This window comes from Nycticebus coucang, chromosome 2 (genome assembly GCF_027406575.1).
Source record: "Nycticebus coucang isolate mNycCou1 chromosome 2, mNycCou1.pri, whole genome shotgun sequence".
Classification (NCBI taxonomy): domain Eukaryota; kingdom Metazoa; phylum Chordata; class Mammalia; order Primates; family Lorisidae; genus Nycticebus; species Nycticebus coucang.
Window position 1 is genome coordinate 82,808,669 of NC_069781.1, and position 18,779 is coordinate 82,827,447.

The window sequence follows — 18,779 nt, forward strand, 5'->3', positions numbered from 1 at the left end:
TCATTGTTGTTTAGCAGATCTGGGCAGGGCTCAAACCTGCCAGCCTCCATGTATGTGGCCAGTGCCCTACACACTGAGCTAGGGGCACTGCCTGTTAAATGTTTTTTTTTTTTTTTTTTTTTAGAAATAGAGTCTCACTTTATCGCCCTTGGTAGAGTGCTATAGTGTCACAGCTCACAGCAACCTCCAGCTCTTAGGTTTACGCAATTCTCTTGCCTCAGCCTCTCAATTAGCTGGGACTACAGGTGCCTGGCACAATGCCTGGCTATTTTTTTGTTGCAGTTTGCAGCCTGGCAGGTCCAGGCTCGAACCCACCACCCCCTCGGTATATGGGGCTGGCGCCCTACTCACTGAGTAACAGGAGCCACCCTAAATTAAATTTTAAGAGACAATAATCTTCATGTTGTAAAAGAAGGGCATTGAATGGGAATAATAGAAGATGTAACAAAAAAATGTGAAATGTAGTTTAAAGCCTAGTCCTTATAAATGGGAACTTTATTCCCCTCGTTACTTTGAATTGCTTAATCTGCCAAAATTAGATAAGCCAATGTAAAGCAAAGTTAAGCTATGGAAATTCAGAATTTGGGCAAATCCTGACTCAAGAGAAATCAGTGCCAACCTTCACACAGCCCTTTGCCATTTGAATTCATAGTTCCTGCAGGCCTGGTTTGCTGTTTCCTGGTTTATTTTTTCTGTGGTATTTATTTATTTGAGACAGAGCCTCAAGCTGTTGCCCTGCGTAGAGTGCTGTGACATCACAGCTCACAGCAGCCTCCAACTCCTGGGCTTAAGTGAGTCTCCTGCCTCAGCCTCCCAAGTAGCTGGGACTACAGGCGTCTGCCACAACGCTCGGCTATTTTTTGGTTGCAGCCGCCGTTGTTGTTTGGTGGGCCGGGCTGGATTCAAACCCGCCAGCTCAGGTGTATGTGGCTGGTGCCTTAGCCGCTTGAGCTCAGCGCCTGTGGTATTTATTAAGTCGGTTTCTCCCATGCTATAAATCATCCCTAAGGAGCAAGGCCATTTGCTTAGGAAACCAAATGAACACACGGAGGTCACTTGACATCTTGTGATATAACTCATTACCAACTGTATTATGGAGAGTGAAAACGTTTAGAGAATTAAACTAATTAGAGACGGTGCACACAGTTTGACTTGGAGAATCACTAACATTTTTACTTCTTTATAGCCTTGAACTTGATGTTGGGTGGCGGCGGGGGTGGGAAGGGAGGGAAGAATGAAGCAGAAAGAAGGGAGGAGAGAGAGAGGGCTCAGAGGAATGTTTCCAACCTGAGTTGGAGGTGGTCAGGGAGGCGTTGAGCACCTGGAAAACCAAAGTCAATTTAGGATCATCACCCCTCTGTTCTACAAAAGTCTGAAGCTGCCATCTTGTGGTAACCAGACGCAGCTTTGAGACTGATCAGTCAAGCAATTTCTACTGCCTCAGAAATTGCACAAAGGATGATGGCAACAGTGAGTAGTGTAAATTTCAAAAGGTAGCTCGACTCTCTTGAAGCACTCTGATCTGCTGTCTGTGCAGCCTTTCGTTGAATACCATTCAATGCCTCCTGGAAAGAAGAAAAGAAGTCTGGGTGGGTACAACCTCTGTGGCCTTCAGATGCTTCAGATAACTACCAGGTTAAAAAAAAAAGACAAAGCAAAACAAAGCAAAAACTCTAAGCGTATCACAATACAAATCTAAAGCTTCTACCATTAAGAATGGCTCCTTTCATCATCTTAGCTTCAAGAACTCCCACTTAAAACTATTCCAGTTGGGTACATTGCATACACAAGCTTTGAAATTGTACAACAAAAAAGCTTTCAAATTCAGTAGAAAAGTCATGCAATTGCATCGACTATGTAGACATTTCTGAAGTGTTAGCTATTTGGAAGCTTCCTGGTAATCATCCTCCAGTTTCACCCTGGTTGTGAGTTATTCAAAGGCCTGAATCCGCAGAGGGAGCTCTTAAATGCGTTAAGTACTTCCCGGAAATAGAGGCTTATCTATGATTTCACTTAATTTCTTCCCTGATTGAAGAAATTGGATGGGGAAAAGCAAAAAGTGCTCAAATATGCAAAAACAAGTGACAGTAACATTTTGCAGTCCTATCACCCCAGCTTCAGTAGTGTGGAGAGGGACAAAAGGAGAAATTTCCCCAAAGGCAGCAAAACGTGATGACTGGGAACTTGAGAAAACAGTGGCTTCTCGACTGGGGATGATTTTGCTCTCCCTGTCCCAGGACATTAGGTAATATCCAGAGACATTTTTGTTGTCATGACTGGTTAGGGTGGCAGGGTGAATTTGTGGGGCGGTCTTGGCATCTGGTAGGTTGAGGCCATGGATTCTTCCATATGTCTTACAACATGAAAGATTGCCTTTGATAACAATGCACTCACCTGCCCCAAATGTAGATACTGTGAAAGTTGAGAAACCCTTTTGATCAAACTATCTCTCATGACTATAATCACTGTACTTTGGGAAACCAAGGCAGGAGGAATATTTGAAATCAGGAGTGAGACCCCATCTCTATAAAAAGTAGAAAATTTAACCAGGCATGGTGGTGCACACCTGTAGTCCCAGTTAGGTAGGAGGATTGATCTCTTGGGCCAGGAAGTTTGAGGTTGCTGTGAGCTATGATGATGCCACGGCACTCTACCCTGGGCAACAGAGCGAGACTGTCTCAAAAAAAAAGGGGGGGGGGCTCTGACTAGCAAAGGGGAGAGTTTTAAGGGAACCTAGAGCTTAGAGATGTGACAGATGTTAGAAAGATTAGACAGAACTCAAGTAATCTTTTAACACCAAAACCCCTTGAGAAATGACCCTACGATTCTTTTTCTCTCTCCCAACTAACATTGGTCTCTAATGTTCTTTCTTTTCAATTCCTCAGAAAACTTTCTTCCTTTTTCCTTCCTTCCTTCTTTCCTTCCCTTCCTCCCTCCTTCCTTCTTTCTTTTTTTAAAATTTATTTTATTTCCTTGCTTATTTTTTATTTCTTTGCTTTTTGTTGTTGTTGCTGTTGAGACAGAGTCCCACCCTATGCCCCTGAGCAGAGTGCAGTGGGCAAGGTAGCTCACTGCAACCTCAGACTCGGGCTGTGGGCATCCCGCTGCCTCAGCCTCTGGAAGCTGCTGGGATGACAGGCGCTCACAGTGGTGCCTGCCCGACTGGGTTTTTCTATTTTTTTCATGAGTCAGGGTCTCACTCTCACTCAGGCGAGTCTTGAACTCCTGAGTTCAAGCAATTCTCCCTCCTCAGCCTCCCACAGTGCTGGGATTACAGGTGTGAGCTGCCACTCCCGGCTCTTTTTTTCCTTTCTTTCTCTTTCTGACAGTCTCACTCTTTCACCCTCTGTATAGTGCTGTAGCCTCATAGCTCACAGCAACCTCAGACTCCTGGGCTTGAGCAATCCTCTTGCCTGCGCCTCCCAAGTAGCTGGAACTATAGGTAGTCTGTCACAAAGCCTCACTAATTTTTCCATTTTTTAGTAGAGATGGGGTCTTGCTCGAACTCCTGAGCTCTAGCAATCCACACACCTGAGCCTTCCAGATGTAGGGTGTAGGATTATAGGCACGAGCCACCATGCTCAGCCCTTCAGAAACATTTAGAATATTGCTTTGTGGGTTTTTATTTCTAAGTGGCGTACTGTATGTACTGTTGGTAACTGACTTTTTTTCCCACTGAGTGATGTTCTGAAGATTCTTCCATGTTAACAAATGGATCTAGTTTATTCTAAGTGTTGCATAACATCCAATGGCCTGAATATAGCAGTTTAATTAATAGTCCACTCTATATAAACATTTAGGTCATTCCCATTACATTATTGTTAAATATAATGCTATGATAACCTTGATACATGCCTTCTTAGTGTTACATATAAGTATTTTTCCACAGTAGCTATCAAGAGATAGAATTGTTTTCCAGAAGGCTATGCTTATTTAAAATTTTAACAGAAATGCACAGATTATCTGAAATAATGCTGACTCAATCTAAACTGTCATTGGAAATGTGTAAGTGTTCCCATTTCACATATTTTAACTAACTCTGGATGTAATAAAACTTAGTATTTTTCCAATTTGATGGACTAAAAATATTATATTATTTCCATAATTTGCATTTTCTTAATTTTTACTAACAATGTTGAGTATGTTATATATTTTTATGTTTTTACATAATTTATGTTTTCTCCTCTAAAAATTACCTTTAAATTTCCTTCAACAAGTCTCCCCCCCATCATTGGCCTTTTTTTTTTTTTTTGAGACTGAATCTTACTTTGTTATCCTCAGTAGAGTGCTGCGGTGTCACAGTTTACAGCAACCTCAAACTCTTGGGTTCAAGTGATTCTCCTTCCTCAGCCTTCCAAGTAGCTGGGACTATAGGTGCCAGCCACAACACCTGGCTATTTTTAGAGATGGGATCTCGCTCTGGCTCAGGCTGGTCTCACACCCATGAGTTCAGGCAATCCATCTGCCTCGGCCTCCCAAGTGCTAGGATTACAGGCGTCAGCCACCATGCTCAGCCCATTGGCCTTTTTAAAAATTGTTTTTAGCTAGGCGAGGTGGCTCACACCTGTAATCCTAGCACTCTGGGAGGCGGAGGTGGGTGGATTACCTGAGTTTATGAGTTTGAGACCAGCCTGAGACCAACCTGAGACAGACCTACCTCTAAAAATAGTTGGGCATTATGGCAGGCGCCTGGAGTCCCAGCTGCTTGGGAGGCTGAGGCAAGAGAATCACTTAAGCCCAAGAGTTTGAGGTTGCCGTGATCTATGATGCCACAGCACTCTACTGAGGGTGACAAAATGAAATGAAACTGTCTCAAGAAAGAAAGGAAGGAAGGAAGGAAGGAAGGAAGGAAGGAAAGAAGGAAAAGAAAGAAAAAAAGAAAGTCTCCTCTCTTTTGAATGTAAAATAAGTGGCTCAAGGAGTAGAGCGCCAGCCCCATATACCAGAGGTGGTGGGTTCAAACTGGCCCGGGCCAAAAAAAAAAAAGGTACTCTGAGCTGACCACCAAAGTTCAGTGGTTAGTGTGTCAGCCTCCACAAGAGAGGCAGCATATTCAAGCCTTGACTGGGTCTGAGAAACAAACAAACAAATAAACAAAAAACATGAAATAATAGGTTCTCTGGTCTTTTCTTCTAATGTTTCATCATTTGCATTTTTACATTTAACTCTTTAATTGATGTGGAGAGGGCCAGCTTCACCAGCACGCACAACATCCCAGGGATAGAAGGGCTCTATAAACTGTATATTAATTTTTTGTGAGGAGGTGGCTAGTGTGAATGAGGCAGTATATGGACTCATTAAGAATGCATGCCCTGGCTTGGTGCCCATAGCTCAGTGAGTAGGGTGCCGGCCACATACACTGAGGCTGGGGGTTTGAGCCCTGGCTGGGCCTTCTAAACAACAATGACAATTGCAACCAAAAAATGGCTGGGCGTTGTGGTGGGCGCCTGTGGTCCCAGCTACTTGGGAGGCTGAGGCAAGAGAATCTCTTCTTGAGCCCAAAAATTTGAGGTTGCTGTGAGAGCTTTGACACCACAGCACTCTACTGAGGGTCACAAAGTGAGACTCTGTCTGAAAAAAAAAAAAAAAAAAAAAAAAAAGACTGTATGCCCTGGATTCAAACTGCACACATTTGAATCTTGGCTACAAAATCCATTAGCTGTGTAACTTTTTGCAAATTTCTTAGTCTTTCTGTGCCTCATTTATATTATCTTTAAAACACATTGACTGACACTACTAGAAGAAAACTCTTTTCCTTGAAGCCATGGTGTTTTATTAGGTCAAGAGATATATGACATATGCTTCATGGAGCCCTGGGCTCAAAGCTAGTTTGAGTCAAATACAACTCACACAACAATTAATGTGTTAAAATGGGGACAGTGACAGCTCATACTAATGTTTAGTACTGGTAAAGCTTTTAGTATATATAGCATCTTCCATGTGGTAAATATTCAATGAATTTTTTAATAAGGATTTTTCCTGTGCTCATTTTAAACAAAAGTTTTTAAATGTCAAGACTTACCTTTAATGTGGGTCACTTTTACGCAAAACTGACCAGGTTTTGTTTTGCAGGTTCCAAAGTCTAGAAGACATCCGTGGAAGGGGATCGAGAGATTGCATAATCTGCAAATTACACCTCTAATATCTCCACGCATGGGGTGAAAAAATAAGGAGAAAGTAGTGATAGAGACCAGAGAAAAAACGAGGAAGAGGGAAAGAGATCCAAATATAAAGCAGTGATTTTTGACTCTAAAAAGTAAGCAATATTTTAAAAATTAAATCTAAAAACTTACATAATTAAAATATTTTTACTTTGAGAATTTAGTAAGAGAAATTGAGAAGCACAGTCTACATTTATAAATTAGAAGCACCCAGAGGTGACAGTAATCAGAAAGGAGTCCAAGTGCTCTAAGAAATCCTATTGTCTAACATTTATTCTGTTCCTCAGTACCTAATTAAATCAAACCAAAGTTATTTTACCAGAAAATTTAATTTCAGCCACATATCCACTGTTAGGTCTTCATTTCAATGTCTAAAGTAGCACATTATATATAATGGATTCTTCATGATTATTTATTTTCTGATTACTGTTTACATATTGGTTATCTTCAATACTCAAATTCATTGGCTGAAAAAATTGTATTCATTTTGGTCGTGTAGAAATAGCCCAGGAATTCTTGAACTTAGTCAATGTAGGTAAGGTTGGAAGACATTATCTAGAGCAGTGGTTCTCAACCTTCCTAATGCTGCGGCTCTTTAATACAGTTCCTGTGGGTCGTGACCCACAGGTTGAGAACTGCTGATCTAGAAGATTATGCCTTCTAATACTCAGCGTCCATAGCCGCCTTCTTTCCAAATTCTAATGTGCATCACATTTATTTGAGCAGGTTAGATAAAATAAACATATATTCCTAGAGCCCCCAAAGATCTGAATTAGCATCTATCATAGGTGGAGCCTGGGCCTCTGTAGATGTCCAGATCAATGTTTGAGAACCACTGGCTCTACCAATTCAGGAATCTCCTGTATAGTGGTTAACATGTGCAGGGAGCCATGGTCAGGGATTGAGAACCCATCACCTTTAAAAACAGCTCTGATTGTTAACTTTCTTCTGAAATTAAGCCAAAATTTGTCTCAGTGTTGACAGTTTTCAACTGTCGCTCTATGGTGATCACTACCATGTCACTCCCATTCATTGATAACCCCAAAGAAGAATTTACTAGACAATGTATTTTGAAGCTTTCTGTACCATATTGGGGGTTATAAGAGATACATTTTAATAGAAAACAGTCTGGCTAGTGGGGCTAATTAACATTTCTTAACGTTAATTCTTTTCAGGTTCAACCTCATCTAAAGACATTTAGGAGGCCAGGGGTGGTGGCTCATGCCTGCAACACTAGCATTCTGGAAAGCTGAGGTGGATGGATCACTTGAACTCGGGTGTTGGAAACAATCCCCAGCAAGCGCAAGATCCCTCTCTACTAAAAACAGAACAACTAGCTGGGCATCGTGGTGAGTCCATGTAGTCTCAGCTACTCGACAGGCTGAGGAAAGAGCCTGACTTGGGCCCAAGGGTTTGAGGTTGTGGTGAACTATGATTATGCCACAGCAGTCTACCCAGAGCGACAGAGTGAGACATAGTCTAGAGTCACAAAATAAATAAATAAATAAGCCTCTTGAAAAAAAAAGACATTTAAGAAATTTCAAATTAGTGCTCTCACTGACCATGACAGATAAGACTTTCAATCCATAATCAATGATCAGTCAACAAATATTTTGTAAGAATAGAGCTTATGCTGAGAAATCTACTAAGCGACTTATGTTCATTAGCTTAATTATTTTCTAAAATACACCATGCAGGTATTAGAATTGTCCACATTTTGCATCAAAGACAAATAAGTCTTTAATAGAGTAGCTTGAAGAAGTGGTTAGAGACAGGAACTGAAAAAGATCTGTTGGAATCTAAGCCCTTGTACTTAGCAAGCACACTATGGCCCTGGAGTTGCCTACATTTTGCAGATTCCAAATTGCTCCATCACCTTCTTCTTGCTGGAGATTTTGGATCTTTTTGGAGCAGGGTCAACTGCCTGCCTGGGATACCAGGCCTACTACTTCTTTGGGTCATCCCTGAATGAGTTTTCCTCCTGGGTTTATGATTACTCAATTTCACAACATTGTACCTTTAGGGACCAATCGCATCCCCCCAGGTGGAAAGCTCACATGAAAATAGATCACCACCTTGCTGAGGCCTCTGGACTCTTCCTGATGAGATCTGTTCCAGCTTCTTTCTCTACCTTTCAGATGGCCTCTCCTTCTGACTGCACACCCAACACCACAGCCTTTTTCTTCCTGAAATCTTGGCCCTGACAGTCTTCACTATGGCCCAAGATGATGTTTTTGCTTCCAGGCCTTTTGCTGACTATAATTGTTCAATTGCCTGAATTGACTCATAAATATCTTCACAGATCCCATTTCTTTTCTTACACTCTCTATTGCTCTGAAAACTTGTTGTCAATTTTATTAACATATCTACATGTGAAATATTTCAGTTTGACAACTAAGTTTAATATTTCTAGTTATATGTAAAATGAATAATTACCTTATACTATTAGTTCTGAAGTATGCTGTGCTATTTATGACTTTATCTATTAGTGGAGGAATATTCAATATAATATATATCATTATTTAAATACATATTATAAATCATATATATATATATACAGCTATGTAAACATATTTTATAAATCATGATGATAGTGATCTTTTAAAACCTCCTCTTACTTAATGGGCAGTCCCATTCCCAAGTGAATTGCTTGAGCCCTGGATTTTGAGGTTGCTGTGAGCTATGATGCCATAGCACTCTACTCAGGGTGACAAAGTGAAACTGTCTCAAAACAAACAAAACAAATATGCATTTAATACACCTGCCAAACATCATAGGTTAGCCTAGCCTACCTTAAACATGTTCAGAACACTTGTGTTAGTTTGCAGTTGGGCAAAATCATCTAACCCAAAGTTTAATTTATAATAAAGCAGGGACTAATACATGTCATTTATTTAATACTATGGTGAAAGTGAAAAGCAAAATGGTTATATGGGTACTTAAAAGTATGATTTCTACTGAATTGGTTTTGCTTTCACATCATCATAAAATTGAAAAATCGTTAAATCTGGCCATTCTAAGTCCAGGACCATCTAAATTACAATTTTATTTATCTCTGGTATGCCTTGTAGACCCTTCCCACTGAAGTGTGGTTTCCAGATCAACAGCATCAGAATTACTTGGAAGCTTGTTGGAAATGGAGAATCTCAGGCTTCACCCCAGACCTCCTGATTAGGACTATTCATGTTCACAAGATCCCCTGGTGACTCGTGTACAATACATTTGTAAAGTCCTGCTGTAGAAACCACCTTCCCTTGCTTCTTCCTCTTCTGTTTTCTATCTCTAAGAGACTGCTCTGTTAACCTCTGTGTGCAGCACGAACCATCTGTGTTCATTACCATTTCACCAAGAGGGCGAGTTCCCATGATGCTGCTGGCACATGCCTATTTGGAGACATCACCTTTATGAACATCTACAGAGTTCAAGGGGCCTTAAGAATCCTGTCAAAGGAAGTACATGCTCTTGGCTTCTGCCTGAAGTTATTGCTTCCCAGAGTGTCAGACTATCCACTCTTCAGCTGCAACCTTTTATGAGAAATAAAGCTCTCCTTTCCTAATTAAAAAAATCTGGGGCAGCGCCTGTGGCTCAGTCGGTAAGGCGCTGGTCCTATATACAGGGGGTGGCGGGTTCAAACCCAGCCCTGGCCAAACTGCAACAAAAAAATAGCCGGGTGTTGTGGCAGGTGCCTGTAGTCCCAGCTACTAGGGAGGCAATCACCTAAGCCCAGGAGTTGGAGGTTGCTGTGAGCTGTGTAATGCCACGGCACTCTATCAAGGGCAATAAAGTGAGACTTTCTCTCTCTAAAAAAAAAAAAAAAAAAAAATCTGTAAAAGGAGCTGAAAGTTCCCTATTATCTCCTTACGTGTTCCTTCTGTAAATAGGGGGCATGTTGGAGTTGATGGATAAGAGTATTTATAACAGCTCAGGTAAAGTACTAGGAGGCCCCTATCTATACTTCTTTGGTTCAAATTAATCTGCTTACTTTGCCATATTTCTTTTCTTTCTTTCTTCTTCTTTTTTTTTTTTTCGAGAAGGAGTTTTACTATGTTGCCCTCAGTAGAGTGCTGTGATGTCACAACTCACAGCAACCTCAAACTCTTAGGTTTAAGTGATTCTCTTGCCTCAGCCTCCCAAGTAGCTGGGACTGCAGGCACTTGCCACAGTACCTGGCTATTTTTTTCCTTGCAATTGTCATTGTTGTTTTAGCTGGCCTAGGCTGGGTTCGAACCTACCAGATTTAGTGTATGTGGCCAGTGCCCTACCCACTGAGCTATGGGCACCATTACTTTGCCATATTTCTAAGACCTTTTAGCACTTTGGTGCATTTATGAGCTCAGTTTCCTCATCTGTAAAAGGGGAAATAACAGCACCTAACTTAGAGGTCATGAGGATTAAATGGATTAACATAAATGAAATATTTGCAATAAAATCTGGATATAGTAAGTACCCAATAAATGTGATCCCTTGATGTTAACTGAGCTTACTTATCTCTTATTATCAGCACCCAAAGTTTAATAAGGCAGAATTTCTTAGAGTCAAATACTACAGTAGGTTTATTTCTTCTATTATTATTATTATTTTTGAGACAGAGTCTCACTTTGTCACCCTGTGTAGAGTGCCGTGTCATCAGCCTTGATCACATCAATCTCAAACTCTTGGGCTCAAACAATCCTCTTGTCTCAGCCTCCCACGTGGCTGGGCTATAGGTGACTACCACAACACCTGGCTAGTTTTTCTATTTTTTTAGTAGAGATGGGGTCTTGCTCTTGGTGAGGCTCGGCTCGGACTCCTGAGCCCAGGTTATCTACCTGCCTTCACCTCCCAGAGTGCTAGCATTACTGATGTGAGCCACTGCCCTGAGTAGGTTTAGAGGAAGGAGCAAGAGAAGGTGGTTTTTACGTGGTATTTTTCAAATTATCTTACTGAAGGCCACCTTCCACTTAGTTGTATTGTAATTCTGCAATTTCTTAAGTAATTTTGTCTCATTTTGACTTATACTTTCTTAAGAACTTACCACCCAAGAGGCAGAATAAGATAAAAACACCAGCAAAGAAAATGCTTCTCATTCTTAGAGTTCCAGTCAAAAAAGATGGAAGGAAAGGCATGGCCCACCATTAAACCTATCCTGGGGAAGTAATAAAAATACACATTTATGTTAGCTATGTTATTATATGTATATATTTTGAGACAAAGTCTCACTTTTTCACCCTCAATAGATTGCCATGCTGTCATAGCTCGCAGCAAACTCAAACCCTTGGGCTAAAGCGATTCCTTTACCTCAGCCTCCCCAGTAACTAGGACTACAGGTGCCCAACATAATGCCTGGCTATTTTTACAGACAGGGTCTCACTCTTGCTCAACCTGGGACTGAATTCCTGAGCTCTTGAAAAGCTACTCCCTAGCCTACCAGAGCGCTGAGATTGCAGGTGTGAGCTACCACACCCAGCCAATAGGCTATTTTAAAAAGAGAAATGACTATTTAAGTTCCATTTATTTTAGTAAGATAGTATAAATAAATTTATTTTGTGAAGGAGGAAAAATAAGAAACCTTGCCTGGCACAGTGCCTCATGCCTGTAATCCCAGCGCTTTGGGAGGCCAAGGAGGGTGGATTGCCTGAGCTCACAGGTTCAAGACCAGCTTGAGTCAGAGCGAGACCTCATCTCTAAAAATAGCCAGGCATTGAGGCAGGTGCGCCAGGCATTGAGGCAGGTGCTTGTGGTCCCAGCTACTAGGGAGGCTGAGGCAAGAGAATCACCTGAGCCCAAGAGTTTGAGGTTGTTGTGAGCTATGATGCCACAGCACTCTATCCAGGGTGACAGAGTGAGAGAGACTCTGTCTCCAAAATAAATAAATAAACAAATAAATAAATAAATAAAAAATAAAACTTCTAGTTCCAGAATATTTTAAGCTGCGATGTTTCCTTATTACCAAAGACTACTCCCTTTATTTTTTCTCTGAATTTAATTGTATAATACAAAAAATATGAAGTGAAATAGATGTTTCTATTTATGCTTTGTATGAACATGATCTTTCATTGCAAAAGGCCATATTTATGAGGAAAAACATTATGTGACTGTTAAAATAGTTGATACTTATTAAAATGAAGGGAAAGAAAGTGTCAGATTTAGGTAAAATATAACATTTCAATTATTCATGACCTACCGATCTTCATGAAGATAGTATAGGAATTTTCCTGGATCTGAACTTCTTTGAAAGGATGACAAGAAGCCAAATTTCTGATTTGATGGTCTTTTATAACTGAAACCAACACCACGACCCGCTAGATTCCAAACAGTTTTAACAGTAAAAATTATCCAAGTAAATAGGAAAAGTTTTCACTTGAACACTCTGGTCTATATGGAACTTAATTTTCTTACATGAAATTTACATAATAAGGCTAAGTTAGTTAGCAGTAAAACTGACTAAGTGTAAATTTGGCTAAAGATTTTTCTGTTCATTATGCTACAGATTAGTTGGTTCAGATATACCTAGCTATGTGGGCAAACTATTATATAAAGTACTTGCTCTTGATTAAAAAAAATACCATATAATCTTAGAGCAGGATTTGGTGCAATGGAAAGTAATTTTATTTTATTTATTTTATTTTCTATTTTTGAGACAGAGTCTCACCTTGTCACCCCTTGTACAGTGCTGTGGCATCATAGCTTACCAGCAACCTCAAACTCTTGGGCTCAAGCGATCCTCTTGCCTCAGCCTCCCAAGTAGCTGGGATGATCGCCACATCGCCCGGCTATTTTTAGAGATAGGGTTTTGCTCTAGCCTGGGCTCATCTTAAACTCATAAGCTCAGGGAATCCACTCGCCTTGGCCTCCCACAGCGCTAGGATTACAGGCATGAGCCACTGTGCCTGGCCTGTCTTTCTTTTTTTTTTTTTTTTTAAGAAAACTATAATAGTAGAGGAATGAATGTTGGGGTGGCAAAGGTGAGACTGGATATAGGGAGAGGTGTTGCACAGCTCAGTCAAGAGATGATAAAGGGGCTCGCTCCTGTGCCTCAAACTGCTAAGGCACCAGCCACATACACCTGAGCTGGCGGGTTTGAATCCAGCCCAGTCCTGCCAAACAACAACGGCTGCGACCAAAAAATAGCTGGGCATTGTGGCGGACGCCTGTAGTCCCAGCTACTTGGGAGGCTGAGGCAGGAGAATCGCTTGAGCCGAAGAGTTGTAGGTTGCTATGAGTTGTGATGCCACAGCTCTCTACCCAGGGCGACAGCTTGAGGCTCTGTCTCAAAAAAAAAAGAAAAAAAAAAGAGATGGTAAAGGCCAAAACCAGGACATAAGGAGAAAGGATGTCAAAGAAGAAATAGATCAGAAAAATGCTAAGGACTAGGTTTTCAACATCATAACCCTAATCGTCTGTGTGTGAGGGCATAGCTTAGTCCAAATCTTCTCTTACATCTAGCACTCCACTAAGTAACCTTCTCAGTGAAATCTGAGAATCTAAACTAGCTAGGAGTTCAGAGGCTTTGATGTTGGATGGGCTGGCACACCACAGAACTCTCTCTGGGCAACTTGGATGCGATTGTCTGGCTCCCTTGATGGCTGTGGCAAAACAGAGGCCTCTAGTGATCTTAACTCTCACCATCATCCTGGGCTTCGATGTTCTCATCTCTGTAGTGAGGGGACTGGATTATAGTATTCCGTGGTTCTATTGTTTTATAAATAAGATAACTGTATTTTATTCCTCTAGTTGTTAGTAAGCAGAATGAGACATCCTAAAATCACAGCTCAGGTAAGCCCTCCTAGTAATACGAAATGACATTTTGTAGTCTATGATAATCTTCATTTCTCCCTTACAAGTGAGAGTATATTTGCCCAAACTTGCTTAACGCCTGCTGCTGGGGACACGCAGATGCACTCACTGCAGAGTGCCATGGGTGAAACTTAGATGCTTCCCCCTATTTGCTGGTAGGTATTATGATGATGGAAAACATGAAGGGGTTTATTTTATGCCCGGGGGGTAAAAGCAGAGTTCAAAAGCACTGTAATACTTATTGCAAAAGGAGTGACTTTCCTATGGAGTCACTGTCATCTGCTTTTCAGCTGCTGATTAATAATGAATTATATTGCGTTGAAAGTGGAAGACATTGCCAACAACTTGCTTATATCCAGACCTAGCAAATTCTTTTTTTTTTTTTTTTTTGTGAGACAGAGTCTCACTGTGTTATCCTGGGTAGAGTGCTGTGGTATTATAGCTCACAGCAACCTCAAATTCTTGGGCTACAGTGATCCTCTTGCCTCAGCCTCCCGAGTAACTGGGACTACAGGCACTCGCCACAAGGCCAGGCTAGTTTATCCTATTTTTAGTAGAGACAGGGGTCTTTCTCTAGCTCAGGCTGGTCTTGAACTCCTGAGCTCCAGTAATCTACCCACCTTGGACTCCCCAGAGTGCTCGATTACTGGAATGAGCCACTATGCCTGGCCCTGACTTAGCAAATTCTTTCTCTTTCCGGTTTCGGTGCAAAAATCCACCATATCATATTGGTAACATTAACATGTCTAGCTTAGACAGAAGTCCCCAATTCACCATTTCTCACCCCTAGTCCTATGAGATGCTTTGAATAAAAAATGTTACATGGGCAAATAAGTTTGTAAAAAGTTACACAAAGGGGATATTCTCTAATGGAAAACATATATATGTGTACTTTGGAGTATTGAAGTTCTGAAAGTTACTGAAGTAAAGAAACTTTCTTTTGACCAGATAGTTCCTGAATTTTATTTGACCAGCTGGCTATTTTTTCCCTTTTTATGCTTCTTAACATCTTTGAGAACAAGTTCTGATCTAAATAGTGTCCCACTAATAACCATAATCATCATAATGATGATGATAGCTTGGGATTATCTCTCACTTCTCACTTTACAAAGCATGTTGGGCTTTATAATTACCTTTAAAAAACCTTTTGATGTTAGGGCTAGAAACTATTTTTAATCCCATTTGAGAAAATTCACATTCAGAGAGATTACAAGATTTCCTTGATATGACACAATAAGCCAATGGTAAATCTGGGACAAAAACCAACCAAATGTCTTCCTTATTCACAAGGTTGATTTCTAAAACATACATAGAGAATCTGAACTTCCAGTATGGATGACAGAAACCTTTCAGTAGCATAGGACCATTATAATTTTATATGCAGTAGGTAATTAGAATTTATAGCAGTTTGTAATTATAAGGCAAATTTTAAATATAGTTATTTGTTCATTTATTCAATAAATAATTGTTGATCTCCTACTATGTGTCAGGTACTACACAAGGACAGCAAAAACCAAGATAAACAATAGTTTACTGTCATGATGTTTATATTCTATTGGGAGAAAAAGAAAATCCAAAAATAAATATGTATACCAATAATGGTATAAAGTGCCATAAGAAAATGAAACAAGAAAATGTGATAGGCAGGGATGATGAATAGGAAATCTTCATCCCAGAGTCTCAGCAGGTGCTATGAACTTCATGTAAGTGGGGGGAGGGGGAGAACACAATTATACTGAATTGTGGCCCATCCTGATGGCCTCATCCTACATAATTACATCAGCGATGACTATATTGTCTTGGTCAGTCATTGCTGATGTAATTAGGATGAGGTCATCAGGGTGGGTTATAATCCAGTATAATTGCTGTCCTTATAAAAATGAGTCGTTTGGACAAGGACAGCACACAGGGAGAATGCCATATGAAGATGAAGACAGAGGCAGGGTAATACTCTTGTAAACTAAAAATGCCAATGGGCTCGGCACCTGTAGCTCAAGCGGCTAAGGCGCCAGCCACACAGAAATGGCAGGTTTGAATCCAGCCCGGACCTGCCAAACAACTATGACAAACTACAACCAAAAAAATAGCTGGGCGTGGTGACAGGCACCTGTAGTCCCAGCTACTTGGGAGGCTGAGGCAAGAGAACCGCTTAAGCCCAGGAGTTGGACATTGCTGTGAGCTGTGATGCCACAGCACTCTGCCCAGGGTGATAGCTTGAGGCTCTGTCTAAAAAAAAGAAAAAAGAAATGCCAGTGATTACTAGCACCCCATGAGAAGCTAAGAAAGGGGCATGGAATAGATCCTCCTTCACAGCCCTCAGAAGGTACCAACCCTGCTGACCCCTAAATCTTGGACGTTTAGCTTCCAGAACTGCAGGACAATACATTTTCATTGTTTAAGCCACCCAACTGGTGGTACTTTTGTTATGGCAGCCCTAGCAAACTAATATAACAAGAAATGGACAGCACGTTTGAGCTAAAAGAGAGTTCAATGAAGGGAAACCAGCAAAGGATGGTGAAACACCCCAAGCCTCAAAATAGAAGCGACCATTACACCTAGGCCTGAAGGGATGAGAGAAAGGATCCATTAGGAGAAGCTCATGGGACCCACAGCTAGAGAGGAGTCTGTTAGAAACTCTGGTAACTTAGCCTGGGGGAAGCCGAGAAATACATACCCGGATCCGTCTTACTTTCTGCCTCCTATTTCCTGCCATTGCTTCCCATTGGCAAAACCCAGTGAAAAGAGAGAGCAAAGAGCCCCTGCTGATGTATCTCCTGATTTCTGGGGGACAGAGTAGGATGGAGAAGGGTGAATCTGGAGGAGCAAATGTAAATATTTAAGTGTGGTCAGAGGAGGTCTTTTCAAGGAGATCATATGTGAGCTGAGGGAACAACAAGTATAAGTGTCCTTAGATGGGAATGACCTAAGTAGACTAAGCTCCACAGTTGACCATCTCCCTACATTGACCACTTCCTTAAGTTGACTTAATTTTTATAGACCAGATATGCACTGAACATGTGTATCAGCACAGTAGACCTAGTTCCTTATGTTAACCACCTTTGTCTGTTGATTCATTTGTTCCATCTTTTGGGTGATCAACTTACAGAGGTACTATTGTATTTGAAAAGCAGAAATAGGCCCAGAGGGCCAGGGTGCCTTCTGGAGTGTAGTGGGCACAGGGGAGCATGCAATGATGAGCTCAGAGAGCCGGACAATAGTTGGAACATTACATTTAAGGCCTTGTGGGTGACAGTAAGTTTTAGATTTTATTCTAAAAATCATGGGAAACAAGTAGAGAACTTTAAGTTAGTGATGTTGGGTGATTTATGTCTTGAAAGGATCACTTTAACTGCTGTATGGAGCCGGGGTTGAAGTGGAGTGAATGTAGAAACAGGAGGTTGACAGCAGTAGCCAGAGGAGATCTCATGGTGGTTTGGCCAAAGAGGCGGAGGGGAGTGGACAGATTGAGAGTCTGTGTCAAAAAAAAAAAAAAAAAAAAAAAGGAAAGACAGGGCTTATTCTTGGATTGCATGTAAAAAGAAAGGAAAAAGGAGGAGGTACAAATTAGATAAAAAAAAAAACAAAAAACTATGAGTTCTGATTTCAATATTTAATAAACTTCCAAGAAAAGACGTCAAGCAGCAATTGGCTGTGGTCTAAATCTCAAGAAAGAAGTTAGGGTTGGGAATATAAGTTTGCTGAATTATTTCTAGCATATCTATGAGATCAGACAGAATGCCTATTGCAAAATTATACATACAGGAGAGATGTATTTTTCTGGCAATATGAAAAGCTAGAGAGTTTTGAAACTCGTGTTGCTACATGATATCTAAAAATATTCAATGAAAAGAAAAACCCTTCTGAAATAATTATATGAGCCTCTAAAAAAACTAATGGGAATCCACTGAGGTTTGGAATAAGGAGGAACAGGAGAATCTACAATTAAATGTTAATGGACTGAAAGTTTGTGTCCCCCACAAATTCATATGTTGAAGCCCTAATTCCTAGTGTGGCTGTATTTGAAGACGGCATCTTTAAGGAAGTAATCAAGGTTAAATGAGGTCATAGATCAGGACCCTGATCTGATAATGATTAGTTTCCTCTTTCTATCTTTATTTATTTACCTATTTGTTTTTCAGATAGAGTCTCACTCAGTTGCCCTAAGTGGAGTGCAGTGGCATCATAGCTCACAGCAACCTCAAATTCTTGGGCTCAAGTGATCTTCTTGCCTCAACTGGCACCCACCAAATACCCAGCTAATTTTTCTATTTTTAGTAGAGATAGGGTTTTGCTTTTGCTCAAGCTGGTCTCGAACTCCTGAGCTCTTGGCCTCCCAGGGAGCTGGGATTACAGGCATGATCCACCCCACCCAGCCATGGTTAGTTTCCTTATAGGAGGAGACACCAGAGACTCACTCTGTACTCCCTTTCCCAAGTGTGCTCTGAGGAAAGGCAGTGTGAGGACCAGTGAGAGGGTAGGGAGAGGGCCCTAACCAGAAATTAAATCAGCAGGAACCTTGATTTTGGATTTCCAGCCTCCAGAACTGTGAAAAAATTAATTAATGTTGTCTAAGCCACCCAGTCTATGGTACTTTGTTACAGCAGCTTGAACTGTTACAGTAAACAAAGCCAGGAGCCTCTGTGTATATCAATGCCACTGGATATGGGTGGCCTAGAGTTGTGGGATATGAAAAAGATTGGAGGCAAAGTCTTGAGTCAAGGCAAGGTATAGATTGGTTAGATTCCACCTTATATAAATGCAGGACATCCTTAGGTAAAGAAAGAACTAGACAAAGAAAACTCATCCCTCAAAAGCAGAAAGCACCAATGTTGGTGATGGTAC

General features: G+C 40.9%; 2 protein-coding genes across 2 annotated transcripts in view; one reads left to right on the top strand and one right to left on the bottom strand.

Annotated features, from left to right (window-relative positions):
- The window catches only part of C2H9orf85 (chromosome 2 C9orf85 homolog), a 237,403-nt gene that overhangs the window by 171,820 nt on the left and 46,804 nt on the right, over nucleotides 1-18,779 (top strand). The gene's annotated exons all lie outside the window — the stretch shown is intronic.
- On the bottom strand, nucleotides 1,441-11,227 carry C2H9orf57 (chromosome 2 C9orf57 homolog). Its single transcript, XM_053607829.1, has 3 exons — nucleotides 11,176-11,227; nucleotides 6,023-6,145; nucleotides 1,441-1,565 (listed from the first exon to the last, which is right to left on the bottom strand). The coding sequence occupies exons 1-3, from the start codon at nucleotides 11,225-11,227 to the stop codon at nucleotides 1,441-1,443; spliced, it is 300 nt and encodes a 99-aa protein (XP_053463804.1).